The sequence below is a fragment of the Panthera leo genome, chromosome C1, assembly GCF_018350215.1.
Source record: "Panthera leo isolate Ple1 chromosome C1, P.leo_Ple1_pat1.1, whole genome shotgun sequence".
Taxonomy (NCBI): Eukaryota; Metazoa; Chordata; class Mammalia; order Carnivora; family Felidae; genus Panthera; species Panthera leo.
This window is the reverse complement of record NC_056686.1, coordinates 3,731,786-3,757,786: the sequence shown is the minus strand read 5'-3', so window position 1 is coordinate 3,757,786 and position 26,001 is coordinate 3,731,786. Positions and strand designations below refer to the sequence as shown.

At 60.6% G+C, this 26,001-nt stretch overlaps 1 protein-coding gene across 1 annotated transcript in view; it reads left to right on the top strand.

Moving 5' to 3' along the window:
* Nucleotides 1–25,303, top strand: part of NPHP4 (nephrocystin 4) — a 110,415-nt gene extending 85,112 nt beyond the window's left edge. Inside the window, exons 19-31 of the mRNA XM_042953308.1 lie at nucleotides 2,996–3,173; nucleotides 9,248–9,373; nucleotides 11,674–11,882; nucleotides 15,629–15,855; nucleotides 15,978–16,149; nucleotides 16,793–17,029; nucleotides 20,346–20,502; nucleotides 21,263–21,348; nucleotides 21,890–21,975; nucleotides 22,808–22,979; nucleotides 23,577–23,756; nucleotides 23,996–24,139; nucleotides 24,731–25,303. Of these exons, the coding sequence (XP_042809242.1) occupies nucleotides 2,996–3,173; nucleotides 9,248–9,373; nucleotides 11,674–11,882; nucleotides 15,629–15,855; nucleotides 15,978–16,149; nucleotides 16,793–17,029; nucleotides 20,346–20,502; nucleotides 21,263–21,348; nucleotides 21,890–21,975; nucleotides 22,808–22,979; nucleotides 23,577–23,756; nucleotides 23,996–24,139; nucleotides 24,731–24,871 (2,115 nt within the window). The 3' untranslated portion in view covers nucleotides 24,872–25,303. The remainder of the gene's footprint in view (nucleotides 1–2,995; nucleotides 3,174–9,247; nucleotides 9,374–11,673; nucleotides 11,883–15,628; nucleotides 15,856–15,977; nucleotides 16,150–16,792; nucleotides 17,030–20,345; nucleotides 20,503–21,262; nucleotides 21,349–21,889; nucleotides 21,976–22,807; nucleotides 22,980–23,576; nucleotides 23,757–23,995; nucleotides 24,140–24,730) is intronic.
* Nucleotides 25,304–26,001: the final 698 nt, after the last annotated feature.

The following is a 26,001-nucleotide window of genomic DNA, read 5'->3' as shown; positions in this document are numbered from 1 at the left end:
ATCTCCACACAGTCGTGACCCACAGTAGGCATGGAGCTGTGTGGCTGAGAATGAGCAAACGGAGGGAGTGATGGGGGAAGGGGGGAGGAGGGATGAGGAATGAGGATGGGAGGAGGGATGAGGAAGTAGGGGGAGGAGGGAAGAGGGGTGAGGGGATGGATGGGGGAGGAAGGGAGTGGGAGGAGGGGAGGAGGAGGACGGAGTGAGGGAGGAGGGAAGAGGGGTGGGGGAATGGATGGAGGGAGGAGGGAGTGGAGGAAGGGAGGAAGGAATGGGAGGAGGGGAGGAGGAGGGAGTGAGGGAGGGGGGAAGGGGATGGGGGAATGGATGGAGGGAGGAGGGAGTGAAGGAAGGGAGGAGGGAATGGGGGGGAGTGGGAGGAGGGGAGGAGGAAGACGGAGTGAGGGAGGAGGGAAGAGGGGTGGGGGAATGGATGGAGGGAGGAGGGAGTGGAGGAAGGGAGGAAGGAATGGGAGGAGGGGAGGAGGAGGGAGTGAGGGAGGGGGGAAGGGGGTGGGGGAATGGATGGAGTGGAGAGGGAGTGGAGGAAGGGAGAAGGGAATGGGAAGAGGGGAGGAGGAGGGAGTGAGGGAGGAGGGAAGGGGGTGGGGGAATGGATGGAGTGGGGAGGGAGTGGAAGAAGGGAGAAGGGAATGGGAAGAGGGGAGTGGGCGGAGGGGAGGAGGAAGACAGGGAGGAGGGAAGAGGGGTGAGGGAATGGATGGAGGGAGGAGGGAGTGGAGGAAAGGAGGAAGAAATGGGAGGAGGGGAGGAGGAAGACAGAGTGAGGGAAGAGGGAAGAGGGTGGTGGAATGGACGGAGGGAGGAGGGAGTGGAGGAAGGGAGGAGGGAATGGGAAGAGGGGAGTGGGCGGAGGGGAGGAGGAAGACGGAGTGAGGGGGGAGGGAAGAAGGGTGGAGAATGGATGGAGAGAGGAGGGGTGAGGGAGTGGGGGAAGAGGGAGAATGGAGTGGGGGGAGGACGGAGCAGGGGGTAGAGGGATAAGGGAAGGGAGGAGGGATGAGGAGTTGGGGGAGGAGGGAGGAAAGGAGGAGGCTTGAGGGAAGGAGGGAGTAGGGGAGGAGGGAGGAAGGAGCGGAGGGAGGAGGGATGAGGAATGGAGGGAGGAGGGAATGGTGAGAGGAGAGATGAATGCAGGGAAGAGGGAGGGGTGAGGGAATGGGGAAGGAAGAAGGAGGGAGTGGACGAATGTGGGGAGGAATACTCATGGCAGTACTGGGGCCGCGCTGGAGGGGCAGAGAGGAGCCCCTGTGGCTTTGGGGCCCACTGTGGCTCCTACCTCATCCCCAGCTGAGCCCTGTGTCCCTGGGTGCCGTCACCTGGAGAGGAAGTGATTTTCTCTTGTCCTCTAGGAATAGCCTCTTAAACAAACGCTGTCGTGATTATTGACTCTTACTTGGGTAAATTCAAGTTAAAATTTACTTTTTAAAAATAAAGTCTTTAAAAGTTGTGGCCGAGAGGAGAGAATCCCCTGGATTCCGAGATGCTGAGCTAGTTAGGAGCCGGGCCTGCGGGAGGGGTGCTCTGTAAGGCGTGGGCGTGGCTGCCCTCACCTGCTGCTGGCCTCGGGCGGGGACTGTCCCTTCGAGCCAGCGAACGAGCGACAGTGCAGGCAGCATCTTCAGTTCCTGAGAATACGACCATGTAGTTAGGGTGATGGTGACAGTGGCTCCCGTGCTTCACTGACTGTGTCCCCAGCCCGGCCCTGAGCTCACGCTGTGTTATCCTCATGTCCGGCTGAGAAACCGAGGCCCCAGGCCACACCGACGAGAGCAGCGCCAGGCTTTTCGCGCAGTTCTGACTCGGAACTCGTGCTCCTTGCCCTTACGCTCGGCTGTCCACAGATGAGAACTTGCCAGAAGCGTGCTTCTGAGTCAGAGGTGCGCATGTGCGAAAGTCTCGGCCTGCAGAGCCAGCCGGGCGTGCCGCCCGGGAGCCTGGTGGGGCCGCTCCTCCTGGATGAGGACGAGGGTGCCTGCTCGTCCCATACACCCACCTTTAAGGGTGTTAGCTTAAAGACTGTCTTTCCAATCTCAGAGCGAGAAGTGATAGCTCTTGTTTTTTGTTTTGTTTTGTTTTGGGTTTTTGGCACTTCTGCTTCCCGGTGTGGCAGGGTGTGGTTCCTGCAACGGAGATCGGTTGGCCGTTCTCCAGGGGGGTCCTGGCTGTGAACGTGTGTGTGGTTATGTGGGGCTCTGTGGACCCGCGCTGCTAAACAGGCAGGGTCTGAAGCACCTGGAAGCCGCCAGATCCACTAAGGAGGGGTCATTTTGGACACCTCTGCTCCCAGAGCCGGTCACGCCTGGTGCCGTAGACGCAGAAGAATTCCAAAAGCCGGGACCTTTGTCTGGTCCCACGCGCCTGTTTGTGTGTGAGAAGCACTAGTTGAGAGGGCAGGTGACTTTACCACGGCCTCCGAGGCCCAGCTGGGCCTGGGGGTGGCTGTGGTCCCACCATCCCCCTGAGGGCCTCACTGGTGCTTGGGCTCAGGCAGAGCACCGAGGGGTGAGCTGGGTTGGCAGAGGGAACCGGGTCAGGAAGGTCCTGGTGTGGACCCTCACAGTCGGGCCTCAGCCACCCCGTGACCCTGCTCCCACCCGCCACCTGTCTTCCAGCCACGCTGAAGTGCGATGTTCCCAGCCCCGCGTGTGTGTGGGGGTCTGTACTCTGCGTTCTGGGCCTGCTGTGCCTCCAGCCTTCCCTGCCTGGTTTACACCTCCTTCCTGAAGCTCTCGCCGGGGGCGGGGTCCGCTCTGTGTCCCCAGCCTTGTTCCGTTGCTCATTTTCCATCGTTCTTCCCACAGAAGGGGGGGCTCCAGGAGGGTGGCTGCCGGGCCTGTTTGTGAATCCGTGGTGTTTACTTGGTGAACCGGGTGCACTTTATTAAAGAATTTGCGGGAAAACCCGAGAGGACTTAGGTTTTCAGCAGGTAAGCTCTGCCTTGGCCGCCCTCTGACTGCCGCTTTCTCTGCAGCATCTCCTTCGCCAGGGGCGGCCGGCTGTGCAGGTCTCGCACGAGCTCGAGGTCGTGGCGACCGAATATGAACAGGACGTGGTGGTGAGTGGGGACGTGACCAGGCTTGGCAGCATCCAGCCCATCGGCGTCTACGCGGTGGTGAAGGGCTGGCTACACCTGACCCTGGCCAACATAGGTAAGAGGCCCCGTAGCTTTGCCTGGCCTTGTGCCGTCTCTCGGGTGGACACTCATTTTCCCAGCTGGCGCATGAGCTCCCTCGTGGCCATATCGTGGACATCACGTAATCAGTAGGAATTCAGAAAATCTCTCATGTCTGACCACTGAGTCTGCCCTCAACCCCTGGGCATTTGTCCTTGACTACTCACTGAGCATCTGACCATGAGCCTCTGTCCTTGACTGTGCGTATCTGTCCTTGACCACTGAGCACCTGTCCTTGACTATGAGCATCTGTCCTTGACCATGAGCCTCTGTCCTTGACCGTGAGTATCTGTCCTTGACCACTGAGCACCTGTCCTTGACCATGAGCATCTGTCCTTGACGACTGACCATCTATCCTTGACCACTGGACATCTGTCCCTGACCACTGGATATCTGTCTCTGACCACTGGACATCTGTCCCTGACCACTGGACATCTGTCCCTGACCATGAGCATCTGTCCTTGACCACTGGGCATCTACCCTTGACCATGATCATCTGTTCCTGACCACTGGACTTCTGTCCTTGACCACTGGGCACCTGTCCCTGACCACTGGACGCCTGACGTTGACCACTGGGAATATGTCCTTGATTACTGGGCATCTGTCCTTGACCCCTGAGCCTGTCCTTGACCACTAGGTCTGCTCTTGACCCCCGAGCCTGTCCTGGCACCAGTTGTTTGGTGTTCCTGATTTCTTTTTTTTAAACCTATTTTTTTAAACGTTTATTTATTTTTAAGAGAGAGTTCGTGCGCACATATGTGAGCGGGGGAGGGGCAGAGAGAGGGGGACAGAGGTTCCAAAGTGGGCTCTGTGCTGACAGCAGAGAGCCTGACACGGGGCTCAGACTCCTGAACCGTGAGATCATGACCTGAGCTGAAGTCAGACGCTCAACCGACTGAGCCCCCCCAGGCGCCCCTGGTGTTCCCGATTTCTGATCATCTCAGCCTTGCCCACGTTTTGTTTCTTGGTGCTGTCTATGGGGCATCTCTGTCACAGAGATGAAATGCCTGGTTTCAGGAGACATTTTCATCTAGAGCATCAGCCCGTAGAATTACCTCATCACAAGAGAGGCAAGAAGTGTTCCTCGACCTCCATGCAGCTTGGGGATGAAGGAACAGAGAAACACACTTCTTTAGAGCCTAGCGCCCCGTCCTTCCTTCTGACGGTGTCCCGAGGGTTGCTCCCCAGAGACCCTGAGCACAGCCCGGATGCTCCTCCGTCCTCGTGTGGGTAGCAGGGCACTGGGCTGTGCTGGGCGGGGCTACGGTGGTCCCGCCTGGACGTTCGGGAGGCTCCACCGAGGCCCTGATGGACAGGACCTTGGGCCGGGCACGCCTACCTGTGCCCCCCGCAGGGAAGAGGGCCGGAGTGAGGCCTGTGGGGCCAGAGGGCAAGCCCACGCAGTCTTCCTTGAGGGGCCTGTGGAAGGATTGGGGTTTTTTGGGGTGAAATGGCAAGCAGGATGGAAGCAAGCCATTTGAGGTTTCTGGAGCCGTGTCTATCTAGATGAGACTCAAACCGCTCTCGTTTTATTGGGGAATTTTCCATTCCTCAAAGCCCAGCCCGACTTTAAAGCCTGGAGCCCCATGGGCCCCATCCGGCCGTGCGGGCGGTGCAGAGGCGGGCGGGCTGGGGCGGCCGCAGCAGGAGGAGGGCACAGCTCATTAAGTCAGGTTGGAGGTTTCTGCCTGCTTGTTTACAAATGTAGGATCCGAGGCAGCCTTGAAAACAGACAATATGGAAACAGCAAAACTCAATTAGGTTCTGGAGAAATAAATGAGCCTCATGTGAGAAGCAGACATCATTCAGAAGCTCACACGAGCGAGGGAGCTGCGAGAGGCACTCTGGTTCGGAGATTGCGTTGGTTATTTTTATATTTATTCACCAGCCCACAAATGTGCAGTGACTCCGGGTTTTAAATCTTATCTTCAGAAGAAAGATTAGCTCCATTATATGTTATCTTAAATTGTCATTTCCATACTTTGCCTGCAAGAGAGCGATAGCGCCTGAGGGGAGAGAGCTGGAGACGCTGCCGAGAGGCCGGGGCGAGGACGCAGAGGGGGGCTGACAAAGGACAGATGCCGAGCAGCACACTTGTGTCCATGCGGCCGCGCTGTGGTTGCCTGTGTAAATTTTGCATTTTTCGGATAAAAAAAAGAAGTGTCGTAGCTTTTGTTTCTTTGTAAAACCGATTGTTCTGCGCCGAGCTGCAGGCACAGGCCTGCAGATCGGATGAGGGCCGTGTGAGCCTCCGGGGGACGGGAGCGGGGTCATTGCCGGTGTCACAGTGCCCGCTTGGCCTCTCCTGGGTGGTGCTCCGTGGCTCTGCATTCCCAGCGCGTGGGGTGAAGCGCGAGGCCACGGGACAAGGGGCCCGTTCCGCGCCCAGGCCTTCCGTGAACCTTCCCGTGGTGGGGGTGGTGCTCCTGCTGGCGGCCTCTCGGCTCCGACGGGCTCCATGATGGTCTCTGCGGCCTCGTTTGCCGTGTCTCTCGGTGATCGTTGGTCATGTAGGAATCGCGAGAGCCATGCTGTCCCGTCCCAGCGATCCTGGCTGTGCGGTGTGGCTGTGGCTCATCGGGAAGCTCAGTTATCACTTGTGTCTGCAGCCCTTCCTGGGGGCGCCCCGGGAGAGTGAGGGGCTGCCCCGATCCCCGGCCCCGTGGGCGGATCCCCGGGTTGTCAGGGCCGAAGGAGGACCAGGTGGTGTGCGCTTTGACAGAGAGCCTGGACTTGGGGCCGGACAGCAGTGACATGCTCTGCGGCCGCCGCCTCGGGAGCCCTGCCCGCCTGGAGGCCGTTTCTGCCCCCACAGCAAACATGTGGGTCCGCAGCTTAACCCATTCTCCCTGAAAGGAAAGAAAACCCGCGGCAGTTTGAGATCGCGGACTGTGCCCAGAGGAGGCCTGTGTCTTCGCTGCGTCCGGGCCTTGAGGAAGCACGTGTACGTTCAGCTTACCCGGTTTATTGTCCCGCTTCCGAATGAATCACCGATGTGAGCACAGATACCGTCAGAGGAAATGGTGGAGCTCAGGGAAGCCCCTTGTCCGTCCAGAGGTGATCACGTGGTCCTGCTGGTCCCGCCCGCACGCTCTGGTGACCCGTGGTCGCTCCTCCTGAGACGCAGGGCTCCAAGGACGCCGGCCGCCCCCGCGAGGTGGCTGCACCAGACCCCGCCCTGCGTGTGCTCCCCGGGTTTCCGTGCGTTCCTCCCAGTGGAGCTGTCACCAGTCTGCGCGTTTCAGCAAGACTGCGGTGAAGGCCGCCTGGCCTGTGCTTCAGGGAGGGTCACAGACGGTTCCCAGCTTCCCTCAGGAGTGGCGTGAATCCACTGCCAGGTGACTGACAGAGCGGGTCCTCGGGGTGGGGTGGGGAGCTCGCGAGACCCTCTGGCCCCACGCCGCCCTCCTCACCAGGAAGAAACCGCGCTGAGAGCCAGGAGCCCCAGCTGGCGGCAGAAACCGGGCACCTGTGGCTGGCTGGCACCAGGGCGTTGAGGGTCAGACTTGGGGCTTGTGCTCCTGGGAGCAGGAGCTTGGCCCTGCTTGGCCAGGCTGTGTGTCCCTGCCCATCTGTCCCCCTAGGGGCCCCGGGGCTTCTTGGGGACACTGCTGGTTCTGCCTCGTGGGGGTGTTCGACCAGCAGCGGCCATGGTGACCTGGCCTGGTGGTGAGAGATTCAGGAATGGGTGGAGAGCAAGCGGGGGGCCCGTCTTGCCTCGACTTCTGTTCCTCTTGGACTTGAGGGGACAAAGCAGCCCTGAGGCGTCAGCAGCCGATCCCAGCAAAGGGATGTTGACACCAGGTTCTGTTCTTGGGGACAAGCATCACGAGCCTGTGACACTGGGGTAAACAGACCCCCGGGAGATGAGAGGAGTGTTTGGCAGGAGACTCACAGCTTCTGTCACAGAGGGTGGGCGGTGGGTGGACCCCTGTGGGCAAGTTGTCAGCTTCCCAGCAGAGCAGAGACGGAGAACGTTCGGGGCTCCAGAAGCGCGTTCTCAGGACACAGGGCCGGCCCGGGTGGGATTGTCACCTTAGCGGCCGCCTTAGTGGCGGGACGAGTGAGGGGCCTGCTGCAGAGGAGGCAGTCCTGCCGTCCGGCGTGTCACGGTGACTTGGCGTGCACCCGGCAGGAGGCGCCTGGGCTCCGGGACTGGTCTCTCTGCCTGCTGTGGGCAGGTGGCTTGACCCCTCGCTCCCCAGGCCTGAAGTGAGGTGCTGTGTCAGAGGAGGCTCCGCACCTGCCCCAGACGGTGGTCTCCCTGACGGGGCGTGGGAGGCCGCGGACGCGTCACTCACGCCTGCCGGGGCTGCTTGTGGAGCTGTGAGCACCCGTGGGCAGTAGGGCGGGTGACCAGGAGCGGCTCCTGTCGCAGGAAGGCTGGGGGGAAGGTCAGTCTGGTTTGGGATGCTCAGAAGACGCTCAAGACGACCAAGGAATTTGCAAACGAGAAGGACGAAAGTCCCCAGAGGGGAGGACCCTGCTTACCGTTTATCGCCAGCCTCTAAACCACACCGAGTGAGTCACTCCTTGATTTGGCCAGAGCTGGTGATCTGTCATTTTTGAATCGAGCATTTTCCCCCACACCCAGATTGAGCCTTTGTCCTCGCTGGCCTCCTGAGAGTGGTCTGCTGTCACCCCCACATCTTTGGGGTCCCCGGCTATGCTTGCAGGGTCCAGCTGCTAATCCCCGGGGTCTGCAGGGGCGGCTGCAGCGGTGGCCCCATTGGTGGCCGGCAGAGACCACGTGACCTACCTTGAAGGACAGGCGTTTCCTCCCCAGCCTCAGCTCAGAACCTGTCGAGAGGGAGACCCTCTGTCAGGCAGCTGGAGATGAAAATGTCACTTTTGTCACCACTGCTGAGGACCTGCTCACACCGTGGTCACGGGCGTGCTCGTGTGCCCAGCGCCGGGCTCGCCCTTGAGAGCGGCAGCCTCTGGCAGAACAGAGGCAGAGGAGGGCATAGTGGAGCCGGGAAGCCACTCTGTCCTGTCCTCCCCTGGGCAGAGTGGAGGCGGGGAGGGGGTACTCCCAGAGAGATCGCCAGGACACCCCACACCTGCAGGTGTTCCGCCCCGGCCAGTGGGATTCAGGGAAGCCAGCCGCACGAGTGTTTCATTGGAAATCTGACGTCATCAGCTGTACTCTGCCTCCTTGCGGTGGGAGTCGTGTCTGGGCACCGAGGCTCCGTCCTCCCTCCCGGGAGAAATGTTTCTGCAGGCAAACACTCCTTGTCCCCGGGCCTCGCAGACATCGGCCAATTAGCAGCCTGGGCAGCTGTGCGGTGCCCTATGCCTCTGGGCTCGTGCCCCATCCCTCTGAAGCTCATGCTTCTGTCTGAGGCTTCTTTATGGAAACAACTCCAGAAGATTCTAGCTTGTGGAGGCTCTTTGAACTTCAAGCGTGTTGTCAGAGTTTTGCGGACGTGCACAGAGGCCTTCCTTGAGCAGGGTGACATCGGAAAGGCTGGAGCCGGGGTTGTGACAGCCGTCCCACATCACGGGGCTGCTGGGGACATCACGACGTGAGTCTGAGCAGGCGCCCTGAGTACCTGCAGCTCGAGCTCGCCGTGGGGAAGCGGACGCATCTCGACTACCAAGCAGATTCGGGACCCACCGTGCCATTTTGGGGTGTTAGCAGGCTGGGGGTGCGGACAGGCCCTTTGCAAACCAGAACTTCCTGCAGGGAATATTGATGTGTCTCATCAGACTCCTTTTCACTGTTAATACCTTATGCTGGGGTGTGTGTTTTTTTTTTTTAATGAAATTTATTGTCAAATTGGTTTCCATACAACACCCAGTGCTCATCCCAGCAGGTGCCCTCCTCAATACCCATCACCCACTTTCCCCTCTCCCCCACCCCCCATCTACCCTTAGTTTGTTCTCAGTCCTCAAGAGTCTCTTATGGTTTGCCTCCCTCCCTCTCTAACTTTTCCCCCCCCTTCCCTCCCCCATGGTCTTCTGTGAAGTTTCTCAGGATCCACATAGGAGTGAAAACAGTGAAAACATATGGTATCTGTCTTTCTCTGTATGACTTACTTCATTTAGGTCACGTGTGTGAGCAGAGAGTAAGGGATTCCAGCATGTTGCCACCCTCCAGGTCACGGGTCATCTCGAATGACAGAACCGGCCACTTCGAGGGAGGCAGCCTGCTCAGGCGTGGGGCGCCGAGACGTGAGTGGGGAGTGGGCGGGGGCAGCTGGGTCACTTGCACGTGAGATTGGTGTGGGGGTGGGGTGGAGTGAGGGCCATGTGTGTGCGTGCATGCGTGCAGGTGCACGTGTGGGCCTGGGTGGGGCTTTGCCGTCCCTCTGGATCTGGGGCAGCGCCGTGGCCGTCGTGTCCAGCTCAGTGCCTGCCTGAGTGGGCCGGCAGGCCGCCCCAGCACCCAGCACGCTGGAGACCGCGCTCTGTGGAGGCTGTCTGCGCCGTTCTGTAGACAGATTCCAATCCTGCGAGCAGCATGTGTCTTTGGATAGCTGCCCATCTGCAGGGGAAGCGGAAACGAAGAAAAGGTCAGGATGCACAGAGACTGAGTTTTAAAAAGCAAATTTGAAAACCCCACATCGGGGAGAGGAATAAAGCATTACGGAGCCTGGGAGTAAGGCTGCACTTGCTGAGAATGTTGTTCACAGCAGGGAGCGTCCAGGGTTTTCCGTCCCCTTAGATAACCCGCAGACCTGGAAACAAAGTAGGTGTCGGTGGGACGAAAAGCGGGGTGCGCCCTCTGGGCAGCGTCCCCATGTTGTAGGCCACCGGGTGTGGATCCACAACTGCCCTGCGCTTCCCGTGTGGACAGTCCTCTGATGCTGTTGGCCTTGAACCCCTGCCCCAGGATGAAGCCCCCGCTCCTCGAGGCCTCCGGGACCCCACGAGCTCCCTGAAACTCCAGCCAAGACTTTGTGGGTGTTCGTATGCTCTCCTGGGAGAGGGGCCCCAGGGCTCCAGATGCTCAGAGGGGTCTGAGAGCTGTGATCCAGTCAGGCTGAGAGGCGTTCCAGGCTTCCTGCTTGTAGTGTTGAAGAAACCGAGGCAGAGGAGGTCTTGTGACGTGGCCCGTTGAGTGGGTAAGGGTGGTGAACTTGGGTGGGAATCCAGACTTCCCACTTAGGGGCCGGTATTTCTCCATCCCTGGCCGGTCCGAGAACAGGCTAGGAGTATTTGTGAAAGGCACGGCCTCGGGACCCAGCAGGTCAGGGACTCTGCCAGACAGCGCAGGCAGCTGTGACCGGTGAGGGTTTGTTGAGCGAATTGAGAGTCTCTGGAGTCATTGGTTCCCGACCCGGGGCCTGTTGGATCAAAGCCAGAGGACGGGGCGCTTCCTCGGACAGCCTGTCTTCCCCCACCGGGCAAGGCTCGGGAAGTGGGACGTTGTGCACAGTTTGAGGAAGTGCTTCTAGGCTCTGCAGTGCTGGAATCCCATTTCTGGTTTCTTCGGGACTGGGTGACGCAGTCTGACACGTGAGCCCGTGGATTAACCCCCAGCCTTGCTTGTCTCCTGCCCGTTTCCTCCCCTCGGGACTGTGGGCCTCAGGCCGCTCCAACCCTGCCCGGGTGGGGTCGCGCCCCGCACATGCCTGTACCGCAGATGTGAGAAACATTGTTTTGGGGTGGACGTTTTACTAGTCTAAACCAACTCATGGCATCTGAAAAGCAGCTAAACACCTTTAAAATGGACACTCACTTCCCGTGGGGTCTGCTGGTCCCAGGAGTCAGGGAGGGCCCAGTCCTAAGCTGGGTGCTCCTTCTCATCTGCCCACCTGCGCCAGCTGAGTGGTGGTCCGGGAACCTCGTGTGTCAGCCTGTGACCTGGTGTGAGCCACGTGTGGCTTCGTCACCTGAGGGAGTGCAGCGCCTTCAGGCTCCTGCTGGTGTCTGGCCTATTTCGGCTTCCATTTGTCTGAGAACATGGCTTTCGTGTACATCCGTGGTTTGCGCAGAGGCCCCCAAAGGAGTCGGTGCCCTGGGGGCCTGGCTGTCTAGAGGCAGCCAGGTGCAGAGTCAAGGGCATGAGCTCTAGAGGCCGGGTCTGGTCTGAGCCCCACCCACTCCTGGGCCGCCTGGGGCTTCAGTCCAAGTGGGCAACTCCTCAGAGCCCCTGATTCCTGATGGGAGCACACAGGTGGGTCTGAGGACCTGAGAGCGCAGAGTGGCGGATGTCCTGGGGGAGGGTGTCGGCAGCCCTTGAGAACCCAGGGAGCATCATCTTCTAGAACACTGACCTTTTTCTCCTCTGGAAAATCATCTAATAGTGTATTAATTTGTCGGTAAGGACCGAGATCAGTTCCTTCATTTGAAAGGCTAGTGACAGGAGGGAGGCAGGGAGGGACACTGTGGAGACCAGGTTGTAGGCTTACCGTCTTCATCGCTGGGCTCCCTCCCTGGGTGAGGTGGCTGGAGGCCCGTTGCCGGTCTGCTTAAAGAACGTGAACTCTACACTTTAACTTCTTGCTCCCTCTTGAACCTTCCAGCAGTAAAAAACGTGGTCCAGGCACAGAAGCTGGCTGATGTGGACTGTGAGTTGGCCGCCATGCTGTTTGTGCCCACGCAGCGCAGGAGCAAAGGGCCCCAGGGCGCCGGCCGCGAGGGGGACGCCGTCCGCAGGCGCAAGCTGGAGCGGATGAGGTCCGTGCGCCTTCAGGAGTCCCGAGGAGAGCTCAGCTGCTGGGGGGCCAGCATGTTGGTGAGGGCTTCGTCCGTCCCCCGCTGCCCCCGGGGTGTCCCCGTGCAGGGTAGGGGGTGGGGGGCAAAGTTATCGTGAGCGGAAGCAGCCTTGTCCTTTGTCCCCTCTTCCCCCGCGTGGTTCTCTCCCTCCCTCCCAAATCCTACTTGTAGAATATAGGGGAGATAGCACCTCTCGGCCATCAAGGGAGGTCTTCAAGCCAGAATTACCTGGAGAGCTTTGACAGAAGCCGATTCCTGGGCGGCACGCCTGCGAATCCTGTGTCCAGTCGGGCCGGGGGTCCCGGGAACCGGGGCTCTTCGGAAGCTCCGCGGGGGATCCTGAGGGTCCCCCAGGTTGGGGTCAGAGCTGCGAACGGTTTCCGTGTCTTGGGCTGTGAGTGCAAATCAACTGGTCATCCCGACCAGAAAACTTCCCATTTTGGGCTAAAAATCTAAAGAAGAGCCTGGTGTAAAATCGTGCGGCCCCAAAATGACAGGAGGGTGGTTGTACCTGAAGGGTTCCTGGAATCAAGAAGCCGCAGGGATCTCGAGAAAGATGTTTGAGGGTCACCGTCTACATCAAGGCAGGCAGGTGTCTGGAGAGATGTGTCTTCTCCAGGGGCAAAGCCTGCTCGGCCCTTGGTGCTCCCAGAAGCTGGGGAAGAAGGCTCCCCGCCCTCAGGCGGGGGCTGTAGGGAGAGAGGCGCAAACAGCTCAGCGAGCAAGATGTAGAGTGTGGTGGGAGAGGAGAGGCCTGGAGTGAGCTGGCGGGGCCGGGCTCTGGATGGGCCTCCTCCCCTACGGCAGCTGCTGAGGGGCCTGGTGGCTCCGAGGCCCCTTGGCTCTGTCGGTAGCCACCTGGGCTCTCCAGCAGCCCTGCCCCAGAGGGCGGTGGGCCTGGCGCACTGCGTGTGCTCAGTGAGGCAGCTGCCAGAGTCGGTGCTGGTGTCGTTGTTCTTCTTATATCGGGGGCGGGGGAAGTGTCTCCTCCTATTTGACACGTTCTGGTAGAGATTCAGCAGCTCGGAGCCCTCATTCCGAATACAGCAGTGAATTTGGAAGTAATTGGATTTCTAAGTATGAGGAAACGTTACACCAAATTCCCATGATCTTGAGAGTGACTTGGCTTGTCGGGTACGCGGCACTTTCCCTCGCATCTAGAACCGTCTCCGGGAGAGAGGGTAGGAGCTCAGGGCATCCACCGTCCTCCGGGCGAGGAGCGCTGGAAGTGGAGAGGCTGTCACGGCAGAGGCGCTGAGCCCCTGGCCTGGTCCTTGGTGCCTGACGGGTTCATGCCGCCTGGTGATCTTGGGTCCCGGAGGCTGCACCTCGGGAGGCGGAGAACAGCGCTGGGTGTGGTGTTCTTCCCCGGCAGACTCGAGGGATGCTGATGGCCTGGGGGCTTCTTGGGCCAGTGGGAGAGCTTGGAGAGAGGCGATGCCCGTGTTCGCGTCCTGGCTGTTGCTTGGGACAGTCACTGCCTCCACCTGCGGGTGGCCCCCCTTCATCTGTGTCCGGTTCCCGGGGCAGTGGCCGGCCCTGCCTTCTGGTGTTGGTCAGCCTCAGCTGCTGTGTGCTGTGTGCGAGTCCCAGGCTGCGGAAAGACCTCGATCTGGGCACCTTCTCCACAAATGCCCCTTCTCCGCCCCCTGAGCCTGGGGAGGAGGGCTGGCAGGCTGTCTCCTTGTGTGTGTATGTGTGTGTGGGGGGGGGTCCTCTGAGGTGGCAGTGACAAAGCCCAGCACACGCAGGTCTGTGCAGCAGTGGGGTCCCCAGGGCCCCCCGCCTGGGCTCCAGACCGGCTGTTCCGTGTTTGAGCAGGTGCCCAGCACTCTGAGCCTGGTGTTGCCAGGCGGTCCTAGGTTGCTGCTGTCAGGCCCCTGGGACCCGCCCCCGCCTCTTCCCACTCCCGCAGCCCCCGGATCATCCCTCACGGTAGCCGTCTGGCAGCAGTACCCCCATTTCACGTGGCCATCCTGTGCCAAGTGCCACGGAGGACAGCTGCCCAACCAGAGCAGGGTAACGCGCTCGCCCTTGACCTGGTCACTGGGACATGCAGGGAGGGGCTCTGCTGCCTGTTGGGATCCGAGGGATCCGGTAAGTGTCCTCACCCTTTGCCTGCCTGGATCTTGAATTGAGAAGTCAGGAGTATGGCAGAGGGAGACCAAAGTGTCCCCTCTGGTACTGATGACTCTAGTGACCGTAAAGCAGATCCTGGAGACTTGGCACGGTGCTCGAGCCACGGAGTATGGAGCTAAGGCCAGACCCGAGCCGCCCGGGCAAGGCCATACGGCGGCACCTTCTCCCCGCCACCCCGCACCGCGGGCGAGGACCAGAGTGAGCACCTGATGCTGTGTCCAGGCAGGCGGGTCCCAAGAGGAAGAGGCAAGGGAGGGCAGGGCTGTGGCTGCCTGGCTCCTACTCCAGAACTTTCTATCAGAGAAGTTGCCCGTGTCAGTGGGGTGGAGGGAGGCCCGGGCCGCCTGGTAATAGCCGCCTCTGTGGTATGGATGGAAGGGCGCGGGACCGGCGAGGAGCCCTCCTCACAACCCGCAGGGTCATGCCGACTCCGCCTGTGGCCTTTCACCGTGTGGTCTGTGCTAAACCAGGCAGTGATGTCGTGGTGCCCTGCCCCGGCCTCTCCCCTCGAGCCTGCCGTGTGTTATCCAGTGGGGGGCAGTTCAGATTTTGTCCCCACAACTTGGGAGTGGGTCAGAATAGTGCACTGCCTCAATTTGGTTGGAAAGCTGCTCTGTGTTCTGTTTCTCGGCCTAAATTTTGTCTGGCCGTGCTGCCCCGTACTCTGTGAAGAAGAGCTAATCATCGGTGTCCATGTAGGGAAGCCTCCAGTGTGGACACAACCCCCCTCCTGTTTCTAGATCCACAGGGAGAAATGGAAGGCTCCCCTTGCCAGGGGCGGGGGGCAAAGGATGTTGGAAAGTCAATATCCAAATAATTTACACCAAATTTTGTCCTTACCTCTTGAGGTGAAGTCCACAGCCATCCAAGCGGCCCTGCCCTCTGATGCCTGGGCCTCCCTGGTGTTCAGAGGTTCTCAGCACGGGGCCTCCCCAGTGTGGGGGTCCCCTTCTAGGTCTTAGATCTTGTGGGGCAGCCTCCACGGGCCTCACTCCTTAGTAAGTCACACAAAAGATGCAGGCTGGCCTCTGGCCTCTAGAACACCCCGTTTTGGCCAAGCCCAAGGAGTCAGGGCATCGAGGGAGGAGGTGGATGAGGGACCCGTGGCTGAGCCCCACTGAGGCAGCGTGCCCACTGTCTGGACTCTGGCCCAGCTCAGGTCATTCGGGGCCCTGCTCACAGAGTAGGCTCCTGCTGCTACGCTGGAGACCTGCGCAGCCAGCCTGTCCCGTCTTAGTTCTGAGGCCGTTCTTTCCTCTTTTGTTGACAACCTCTGCTTCTACTCAACTCCCCACTACGCCCAGATGCCAGCCTCGAGGCCCTGGGGGGAGTTGGCCTCATGGGCGGTTGTAGTCTCTTGGGAACACGCAGGGCAGACCCTGCCTCCCCGGGGGTTGACCTCGACAGGGCACCGAGGAGCCTGGAGTGCTGCGTAGACCCATTGTTCTCTGTCCTCTGGAGCTGGGGTGGGCCAGTCCCATCCAACCCAGGTGGCTGAGGAGGGGGGTGGTGGTGATTCCAGAAGAAATTTGGTATTTGGGGCGGGGGGGGGAGGTGGCCACATAGTCCTTGAGAGGGAGAGTGAGGCCAGGACTGTGGCCCGGTTGGGCACCCGTGTCCCCGCAGGCTCAGCAGAGTGTCCGCGCACAGCACGCACGCGACCTGCAGGTCATTGCCGCCTATCGGGAGCGCACGAAGGCGGAGAGCATCACCAGCGCGCTGAGCCTGGCCATCACCACAAAGCACACCATGCACGTCACGCTGGGCACCGCCGAGTTCTTCGAGTTCGCCCTTCGGAACCCCCACAACACGCAGCACACGGTGACCATCGAGGTGGACAGCCCTGAGCTGAGGTGCGTGTGAGCGGCGGCCCCGACGGGGTCCTCCGTCCCCGGAGCCATCCCTGAGCGGGCGGGCAGGGGACTCGCCAGGAAGCACGTTTCTGCCTCAGCAGCGCGTCTCCCCCGCCTTCTAGCATCATCTCGGACAGTCGGGAGTGGAGGTTCTTCAAAGACGCGGCCAAGCTGCACACGCCGGTGGAAGAGGACATGTTCCATCTGCGGGGCGGCCTCGCCCCACAGCTCTTCCTGCGCCCCCGGGAGACCGCCCACATCCCCTTCAAATACCAGACCTTCTCCGTGGGGCAGGTGGGGAGGCCGCCCTTGCAGGGCCGGCCGGGCTGGACAGGCATGCGGGGGAATCGCGCCAGGCTGAGTAGCGGTGGCCCGTTTCTGCCTGTCCCTCCATGCTGCAGGCCGATTAGCCTTCGGGTGTCACCCGCTCCACCGGCCCCTGCGCGTGCGTGTCCACGGCGGGCCTCGGGAAGGGCCGGCCCGTCCCCTCTGAATGCTCTTATCCGCGTGGGCACAGAACCGCCCCCTTCCCTCAGAAGAGCGAACGGGTTGAAAGTTCCCAGCACTTTGTGTTCTCTAGTTAATGCTGTTTGCCCACGTCTTCCGTGGCGTGTGCGCTGCTGCGGGAAATGCGGGCGTGGGGGTTTCCAGTGAGGGACGTGAGTGCTACGTGCCCGTGTGATGGGGGGGTGTGAGGTGCGCAGTTCATCCGTTTTACTGACTTTTGAGGTCAGTTCTGTAGGACAGGGTCCTCACTTAAAGGGGCCTGAGGGACTCTCGGAGGCGCACAGATCCCGGTGCAGGCTCTTCGGGTGCACTTTTGGGACGAGAGGTCGTAGGGACAGTGAAGATCAGGCCTTTGGCTTCAGGCAGAGCGGGGTCGCGTGTCTGGTGGCCTGCATGGCTCATGGCAGCTGCTGCTTCCTCTTTGGGGTAGCGAGGCTGGTTCGTGACAGCGGCCGCCTGGATGGTTATCGTGAGAGCAAAGGACACCGTGCACGGGGGCCCCAAGGGGACAGCTGTTTCTACAGTGCCTGTCAGCCTCCGACTCCCATCCCGTGACTCACTGGTGCCAATTGGTGTCTCACAGGCCCCTGCTGAGCCGAGCTCTGAGAAGGGCACGGACCCCGGATCGCCCCAGAAGTGCAGTGCAACGCCGACCAAGCACGCCAAGGTAAGGGGGCGGGAGGCCTCTGGTCCCCGACATTCGCAGGGTCTTGCGGTGAGAGCCAGGTGTCCTCTGAGCTGACCCGGTGAGGTGTTCACGATTTCTGTTGTTACTCGGCCGCTGGGTCCCGGCCTCGGCCCTTCCCTGCCCCTGCTGCCAGGGAGGGTGGTGGTGGGGCAGGGCCCCCAGAGGTGGACTTTCGTGTCCTGACGGGGTGGTGGCAGCTTCAGCCGATACCGGCACAGCCTCCGGGTGGGCGTCTGGGGTGGAAGCGTCTCCCTGGCTGCTTGGCACCTTGCAGCTCTTGGTTTGTGTGTGCCACCCCACGGCCCTGCAAGTGCAGTTGTCCCAGCATGCGGCCACCACACACGGGGGTCAGATGGGTCCCGTGACCCTTGTCCGCGGTGTTCCCGCGTCCCCTAGAGTCAGTGCAGGGGGAGGGGGTCAGACGGGCCCCGTGACCCTCGTCTGCGGCGTTCCCGCGTCCCCCAGAGTCAGTGCAGGGGGAGGGGGTCAGTCGGGCCCCGTGACCCTCGTCCGCGGCGTTCACGCGTCCCCCAGAGTCAGTGCAGGGGGCGGGGGAGGGCTACTTCTGGGGATCCTCTTGCCGCCTCTAAGGGAAGCGTGTTTGCACACACAGCTGCCTGCCTTCAGAGTGTTCTCAGTGAGAGCTTGGGACGCTTGTTGTTAGGAGTTTCTGAAGCTTTTCTGGGGGAGACAAATGCCCGTTTGAAGTAGTTTGAAAGTAAAAACAGAAGCGACAAGGTTTTGCCCCATCGCTGCCGAGGACAGAGGATTCCAGTGAGTCCCAGATGAGGAGCCAGCTCCCAATGGCAGGCCTGTGTCCTCGTCTCACCATGGTGGCAGCTGGTGCCCACGGCCCCATCACCAGTGCAAATGGCTGTATTTTACCTGGACGTGGAGGCACAGCTTTGCCTTGTTTAAGGAATACGTCAGAGCTTTATTAGGGCTGTCGATGAAATCCGAGAGGCTGATACCTTTTCCTTACGTGAATTTGGAGTTTGAAAGCAAACCCCAGAAATCTTAGGAGTTCACCCACGATTGCCTCAGTCTGTGTGCCTGACACGTGAGGACGGTGCCACTGTCCCTGCCGTGCCACCAACGGTCCACTCTGTGCTCGCCTGTCTCTGGTCTGTGTGAGTCCGGGCCCACTGATCCCGTGCCCTGCCTCTGCTGTCCACCTCGGACTCATTGCCCACGCTCATTTTCAGGGTGGAAAACGGGGAGATTCAACTTTTCTCCTTCTCCCTGTGCTTGTTTGCTGTGATTCTGCTGGAAATAAGCATTTCCCACCAGCAGTGTGGTTGCCCTGAAATGTCATCTTTTTTTTTTTTTTAATTAAAAAAAAATGTTTATTTTTGACAGAGAGAGAGAGAGAGAGAGCGAGAGACGAAGAGACAGCGTGAGTGGGTGAGGGGCAGAGAGAGAGGGAGATCCAGAATCTGAAGCAGGCTCCAAGCTCTGAGCGGTCAGCACAGAGCCCCACACAGGGCTCGAACCCATGAACCGTGAGATCATGACCTGAGCCGAAGTCGGACGCCCAACCGACTGAGCCCCCCAGGTGCCCTGCGCCTCAAAGATACTTTACACCGGAAAGTCAGGGTACATGTTGGACTCTTTCATTTTATTTATCAGTTTTCAAAATAATGAATTGTGCCCTAGCAACCTCCAGAGATGGCCCAGTTTTTGGAGTCTCATTGTGAACGCAGGTTTATATTTGCTGCTTCTCGGCTGTGGCCGGCCTTGGACGCTGGACCTGCCCTCCCTCCGGCACCGCCCTCCCTTTCAAAGCACCGTTAACTAGGCTAACTCCTGATGTTACCAGGTCACTGGAAGGGTAAAACCAGAATTCGAAGCCTTCAAGGAGGTAGACATGGCAGAAAGCGGCTACTCGCCCCCACTTGTGCTAGGGAACAGAGGGAAGAAGCCAGAAATCCTAAGACTCGGGGACTCAGCGTGGGTGGTGAGCCTGAGACTTGTCTCGAGGAGGGTGCCATCCTGCCGTTCAGGGTCTGCGGTATGGACAGTCGCACTCTGGATCCAAGCCCCGCTGTAGGGAGAGCTCCTGTTGGGTGAGGCTGACCGGAAGTTTCCCTTCTCCGGAGCCTGGCTGTCCTCTGTGCTTCCAGGAGCCGCCTGGGGAGCAGAGACCTGGTGTGGGGGGTGCCCAGCCGTGACAGTGGGGGGCAGAGACCTGGCGTGTAATGAGCACGGGCAGCTGGATCCATGCGTGGTGGTGTTTGGCTTGAAGTCTCAGCGTTGGGTGCAGTTCTGGCCAGAGGGTCCGGGCACAGATGATGGGCCCTTGGGAGCTGCTCTCGCAGCCGGGTGAGCACAAGTGAGACAGGGAAGGAGACCTTTCCGGTGAAGGTCCGAATAGGCACAACCACGCGCAGCTCTGCTCAGGGGCCGAAGGTGGGGGACCAGCAAAGAAAAGCCAGGATGGCGCCCCTGGAGTCTGGAAGGGTGGCTTCTTCGGGCGGGGCTGGCGGGGCACCCAGAGCTCAGCGGTGTGGATGGCGGCGCTGTCCCCGCGGGGATGTGGGCTCTTGGTGGCCGTCCTGTTACGATTTGTGACTTGAACGTAGTTTTACACGGACAGCTTTCTATGTGTGTACATCTGAGGGATTCCACGATCAAACATGCCCGCGCGGAACGTCTGTCCCGTGTGTGGAGGGTTTGAATGGAGGCCCAGGTTCTCTGGGGACGTGGGAAGGTTGCCTGCCTGCCCCCGTTCAGGGGCCTGGAGGGCTCGGGGAAGGAAGACACCTGTCCCTCGTCCACAGCAGTGCCTCTTTGGGATAGAGAAGTTAGGTAACTTTTTTTTTAAAAGGAAGTTTATGTTTGTGGCCATTCTGCTTTAGGTACAGCCCCCTTTCACCGCCCGGAATCAAACAGCCCGTGCTCCGCTGCCCTCTGCTAGCTTCAGGCCCCCGAACGCCTTCCCGGCGCGCATGCCTGGTGGAGGCGGATGAGGCTGACGTTGGGCCGCAAACCTTCGTCAGCGGCGCTTGAGGGGCGTGGCTGGCTGATGAGAAATGGCAGTCGCGGCAGCCCCGCGTGACCCGTGTGTCCCAGGGGCGTGCCCGCGTGCAGCCACGTGCAGCCACGTGCCGGGTGCCGCCCCTTCGGTGTGGGCGTACGTCGCCGCGGACTCTGCCCCGTTTCTGAGGCGGCCGCCCCTCCCCCGCCCCCGGGGGCGAGCGGGCCCACGGAGACCAGGAGACCACACCGGCGTGGCGCGTGCGGCTCTCCGGGGCCCGCGGGCCGGTCCTGACGCTGGCGCCACCCGCTCCCGCAGGTCTTGTTCCGGGGCGGCGGCGGCAAGCCCATCGCCGTGCTCTGCCTGACCGTGGAGACCCAGCCCCCCGCGGCGGACCAGGTCTTCCGCTTCTACCACCCGGAGCTCACCTTCCTGAAGAAGGCCATCCGCCTGCCCCCCTGGCACACGCTCCCAGGCAGGTCCCAGCTGTCCCCGCGGCGCGCGTCTGCCAGGCTCCCCGGACGGGAAGGGGCCTTTCCCCGAGGGGGCACGAGTGGCATCGTCGTGTTATCCCCCGATGCTCGGACTCCAACCTGTGACCCGTCCGTACATTCTGCCATTTTGAATTTTGGATTCTGGATTTTGAAACGGCCACTTTCCCGCGTGCTCTGAGATGGCGGGGCGTGTCCTTGGCCGGCTGCTGGTGCCTCCTCGGCCCCGAGGGCTGTGCGGGGAGCACGCGTGCCTCCCGCTCCCGACTCACTTGCGTGGCTCTGGCCCGGTGCCTTCAGAGCACGACGGCGCCTTGTTCTGCCGTCTCCCCCCTGCCCACCCGTTTACTTTGGTCCCTCCCTTTGGAGAAGGCCCCAAGGCCGTGGCTCCCAGCGGAGGTGCCGGTGCCCCAGGAGGCGGGACTGGGGTAGGGTGGCGTTGCCCACCGCCCGGCGGGCATCTGTTGAGCCCCTGTGACGGGCCAGGCCGGTCTAGAAAAGATTTTTTTTTTAATGTTTATTCATTTTTGAGAGAGAGACAGAATGTGAATGGGTTAGGGGCAGAGAGAGAGGGAGACACAGAATCCACAGCAGGCTCCAGGCTCCGAGGCATCAGCACAGAGCCCGACGCGGGGCTCGCACTCACAGAGCTGTGAGTTTATGACCTGAGCCGAAGTCAGACGCTCAACCGACCGAGCCACCCAGGCTCCCCAAGATGTTTGTTTGGATGATCCCCCTCACCAGGTGCTCCTGTGGGAAGACCTGGCGAGGAACCCCAGGTCCATGTCCGATGTAGCGACCCGAACGTCATTTGTGAGACCCAGAATGTGGTAAGTCCCGCTCAGCCCATCTCCCAGCCGGCCCTCCTCCTGTCGTCCAAGCCCCTGACCTCCTGCGGCCTCTTCATTGTGAGGTTTCCATTAAGTGGTGTCTTTCTCAGGTGCTCAAGGGCTATTTGGACATCCTTGTGGGAGCTTTATGCATGAATTCTCATCTCTTCTGCTAGTAGATCAGCTCTTTGATGATCTGAATTTAAATGAAAGAAAAAAGGCGTGAAGCAGAGTGAATAGATTGAGTGGTAATTAAGCCACTTATTAATTGCCATTGTGTAAAGAATAATGGCAATAATTGTATTATGACTGGTTAGGAAACTGGATAAAGTCTCCTGCAGAATATAATTATTGAACTCAATATGAAATCGAGAAGTTAATGATTTTCTTTTTGGCAGTAAAAAAAGCAAATTGTGACTAATACTGAAAATTAAACACCTGTTGGGGGGAAGGGAGCCTGGTTCATGCCTGTTTTCACTTCGTGTGGCTCAGGGGGCTGGGCAGGCAGGCGGTGTCCTTAGGGTGTGCCCGTGTCCGGCAGGGCCCTGGGGAGCCACGGGACGTGTTCTTGAAGGTGGCTAGTGGTCGGAGCCCAGAGAGCAAAGACTTCTTTGTCCTCGTTTACACGTAAGTCCGAGAACCCGAACCCCGGAGGTCTGGAGGGGCGGGCGTGGGTGAGAAACTTCTGGCTTTGGCATTGGAAGGGCCGGCCCAGGCCTTCCTGAGCTCCCGACGGGGGTCGTTGTTGGGTCTTTGGTCACGGGAGGTGAGACTCCAGGACTGGTAGGGGCCTCGCAAAGAGCGCCCTCTGCTCAGAGAGGCACCGGCAGCCTGGGGGCACCCTCCAAGGTGCTGTCTGCGCCAGAACGGTGCCTGGTTCCAACGAGGGGAGACGGGAGGTGGCGGCCATTGTCCTTCGATGCCCGAGATGGTGATCACATCACCTCCTGCTTCTCTCACTCGGTCGAAATGACCCTTTTCCTTTACCTTTTCCTCGGAAGTCTCCCATCCCAACCCCTTGAGGACCCTTTAAAAGTGGGGCCGGCTGGGGGCTTTCGAATAGCACGTCCGGGACTGGGGCAGGGCTAACTGAGCTCAGGGCCCATCTCGGGCTGTGTGGACAAGGGGCAGCGCCCCTGAGCCCCGCTCACGGGAAGGGTCCGTGTCCTGTGGCCCCAGGCAGCTAGGATGGGGCCCTCGAGCTCAGGCCCGCGTGGCCTCTAAGCCCACGTGCACTTCCATGGTACGCGCTTCGCCCCGGACCACCTGGCGTGGGATTGTTGATTTCTGGCAGAAGCCCGCGTCGTCATTCGTGCGGGGTGTCGTGGCGGAGAGTCCAAGTGGTGTGAAGGTGACAGCGGCCGGGCTCCGCCCTGGCCCCTTGGCCCCTGTCCTCCTGGCCACCTTGTCGGCCTCCTCCTGGCTTCCCTCTCACGCTTGGTGCTTCCGTCCCGCACAGGGATCGCTGGCTGGCGACACCTGTCCAAATATGGCGGATCCACCTCCACTCCTTACGGCGCGTGGACGCGTCCTGTGTCACGGGCCAGCGGACCCGCCTGTCCCTTGTCCTTCGGGGGACACAGGCGGTTAGGAGAGTGCGAGCTTTCACCTCACACCCCCAGGAGCTGACAGTAGGTCGCCGGGTGTCCTCTGGCCTCTCCTCACCCTCACCCCACCCTGGGAACGGACGGCGTGGGGACTGGCTGCAGCCAGCCTGAGTCCCGAGAACAGGCTTGGGGCTCGGCCGTCTTCATTCAGGTTGGTAGATACGCCATCCCGGATGAGTGACCTAGAAACCCCAAAGGCCGATATTTAGGATTGGTGGAAGGTAAATGCTAAAAGCGACTCTGCGGTTAATTTAGAATCCGGGTCACGGGGGCTGTGCGGACTCCCTGCCTCCTGCCAGGGTGGAGAGAGGAGCTCGTTGAGGTCTCCCCTGCCGGGGCAGCCCTGGCGCTCAGGGGACCGTCACACACGGGGGCACTTGCCCGCATGGGTGGCGATGGGACCGTGACGCACCGTGACGCTGAGGGCGAGGCTGGCATTGTCCCTCGGGCCCCTGCTGACCTCGTGCAGGGCACATGGGCCCCCCCACCCCGGAACGGCTGGGGTTCCCTTGGGATTCCCTTGGGATTCCCTTCGTTCCCTGCGCCGTGGGCGTCCAGGAAGCCCTGGTCTGCACAGCGCGAGGGGCCGTGTCCTGACCCGGTTCTCTTCTGCTCTCAAAGACTGACCCCAGAGGTGTGTTCGTGCTGCCCCCTCGCGGGGTGCAGGACCTGCATGTGGGCGTGACGCCCCGGAGGGCGGGGACCCGGTTCATCCACCTCAACCTGGTCGATGTGGACTACCACCAGCTGGTGGCCTCGTGGCTCGTGTGCCTCTCGTGCCGCCCTCCTCTCATTTCCAAGGTCAGTGGGGGAGGGGGCAATGTGCTGGGCCACAGGGTATGGGTGGTTTCTCACCTGTCACCTGGTCCTACGACCCGATCTCAGGCGGGGGTTGCCTTCTCCGTCGCCTGTGGCCTGGGGGTGGCGGTGGGGCTGCTCCTGTACGGTGAGCCCCCGTCTGTCATATTCGTGGACGTGCCCTAAGTTGGGCCGCACGAGCCGAGCCGGCTCGGGAAGGGTGACTGTCCTCGCCCCCCCAGGCCTTCGAGATCACGCTGGCCGCAGGGGAAGGCAAGGGCGCCAACAAGCGCATCACCTACACCAACCCCTACCCCACCCCGAGGACCTACCGCCTGCTCAGCGACCGCCCGGACCTGCTGCAGTTCAGGGAGGAGTCCTTCCAGGTGCGCAACGCCGCGCGGGGGGCGGGGGGGCTGTGTGGGGGCCCCTCGGACCCTGCGGTGTGAGGTGAGCACCGCGTTTAGGAGCATTTCTATCCAGTGACGGTCTTGAGAGCCCGGGAGGGAGCAGAGCCGTTCTGCACTGGGGTGGGGGGCGCGGACACCCCTCATTGAGCTCTTCTGCCTGTGCGTCTGGGGCCCCCCTATCTGGGCAGCGTTGTGGGGGTTCTGGTGGCCAGCCTGCCCTCAGTTTATCAGCGCTTTCCTCTGTAAGTGCCCTGCAAATTGGCCTTTCCTCTGTTGTGGGTATTTCAAGGCAAGTACAGCGCTGGCAGCCTGGCGGCCAGGAGGGGGCGTTTCCTCAGTCGGGAAGCGTCCCCCGGGACGTGGGAAGAGCAGGTGTGGCCGGGGACGCTGGGAAAGGAGTTCGGAACATCTGGTGCCTGGGGGCCCCGCACGCGCCCTGCTCCCGGGGCTGGAGCCTCAGCTTAACATCCTCCGTCAGCCTGGGGTTGCGCACGTAGAACTTGCCGGAATAGAGAGAGTAGTGGCTGGGGTGGGGCTAGGATTTGATGCTTACCTGCGTGCGTCTAGGTTGGGGGAGGAGAGACCTACACCATCGGCCTGCGGTTTGCATCTCACCAGAGCGCCGGGGAGGAAGAGATTCTGATTTACATCAACGACCACGAAGACAAAAACGAAGAGGCCTTCTGCGTGAAGGTCACCTACCAGTGAAGTGGTGGCCGGAGGGGCCGGCACGGCCTTCCTGCCGCAGCACGGGGACAGACTCACGTGCTCTGGCCCCTCTTCCCCTCGTGCCTTGCTGGGGCCACTGGTGAGCGTGGCCGAGGGTGGAGGGGGCGCCGTGCTCCTGACCGCTCTCACTCCGGCGCCAGCCACGCGGTGAGCCCCACGGGCGTCCTCAGCGAGGGCACGGCGCCGAGAAGCGCGGGGCTTGTGTCTCTCTGCTGTGCTCGGGAGATCGTCACTGTTTATGATGTTGATTTGCTTCTCAGCAAAGTGTATTTTATGAATCATCTTAAATGATAAAATTATGTTTTCTTACTGGATTTTGTACAAACGTGATTTGCTATGCAATGTTTTATATTGGTATTATTTCATATCTTTTTTTAAGTTGTGGTGGAATACTAAACCTTCTCTGGTTTTCTCTGTTGACGGTTTTCTTGAGTGCTTTCTGCTGTTTTCACTGTTGTCAGAGGCTCTGGCATCATCAGGCATAAGCCAGTACTGACCTTGAGGACCACATGGCTGAGGGGCAGTGGGGTGGCCTGGGGCCTCTGGCCTCCCGGGGAGTCGGCTTGGACCCGGCCGAGGCAGGTGGGGTGCCTGACCTCTGGTTCTGGTCCCTGCCTCCCCCTTTCAAGGACCCTTATGATTACATTGGGTCCCCCCATGAAAATCCAGGGTGGCCGTTCTGTCTCAAGATCCTTTCCTTAATCCCACCCACAAAGTCCCCTTTTGCATGTCGGGTCACTTAGTCATAGCTTCTAGGGATTAGGATGGGGTCACCCTGGGCCTTTTTCTGTCCACTGGAATCCGCTTGGCCAGAACCTAGTCACGTGGCTGCACCCAGCTCCGCAGGGTCTGGGAACTGCCCTTCTGTTGGGTGTCCTGTGTCCAGATAACTGGGGGTGTTACGACTGAGCTGGTGGAGCGGGTTTTGGGGGACAACTGCGGCCTTTGTCACAGTTGCTGGTGGAAAAGCTGCGACCTGGGTGGGCTGGGAGCACACTTGGAGGTGGGGGGACAGGACAGAGGATGGAACATAACCAGGGGGCAGAGCATCGTGCGGTTTGACCGCAAAAACTTTATTTGCAGCTCATTGCAAACACAGATGAGCGGGA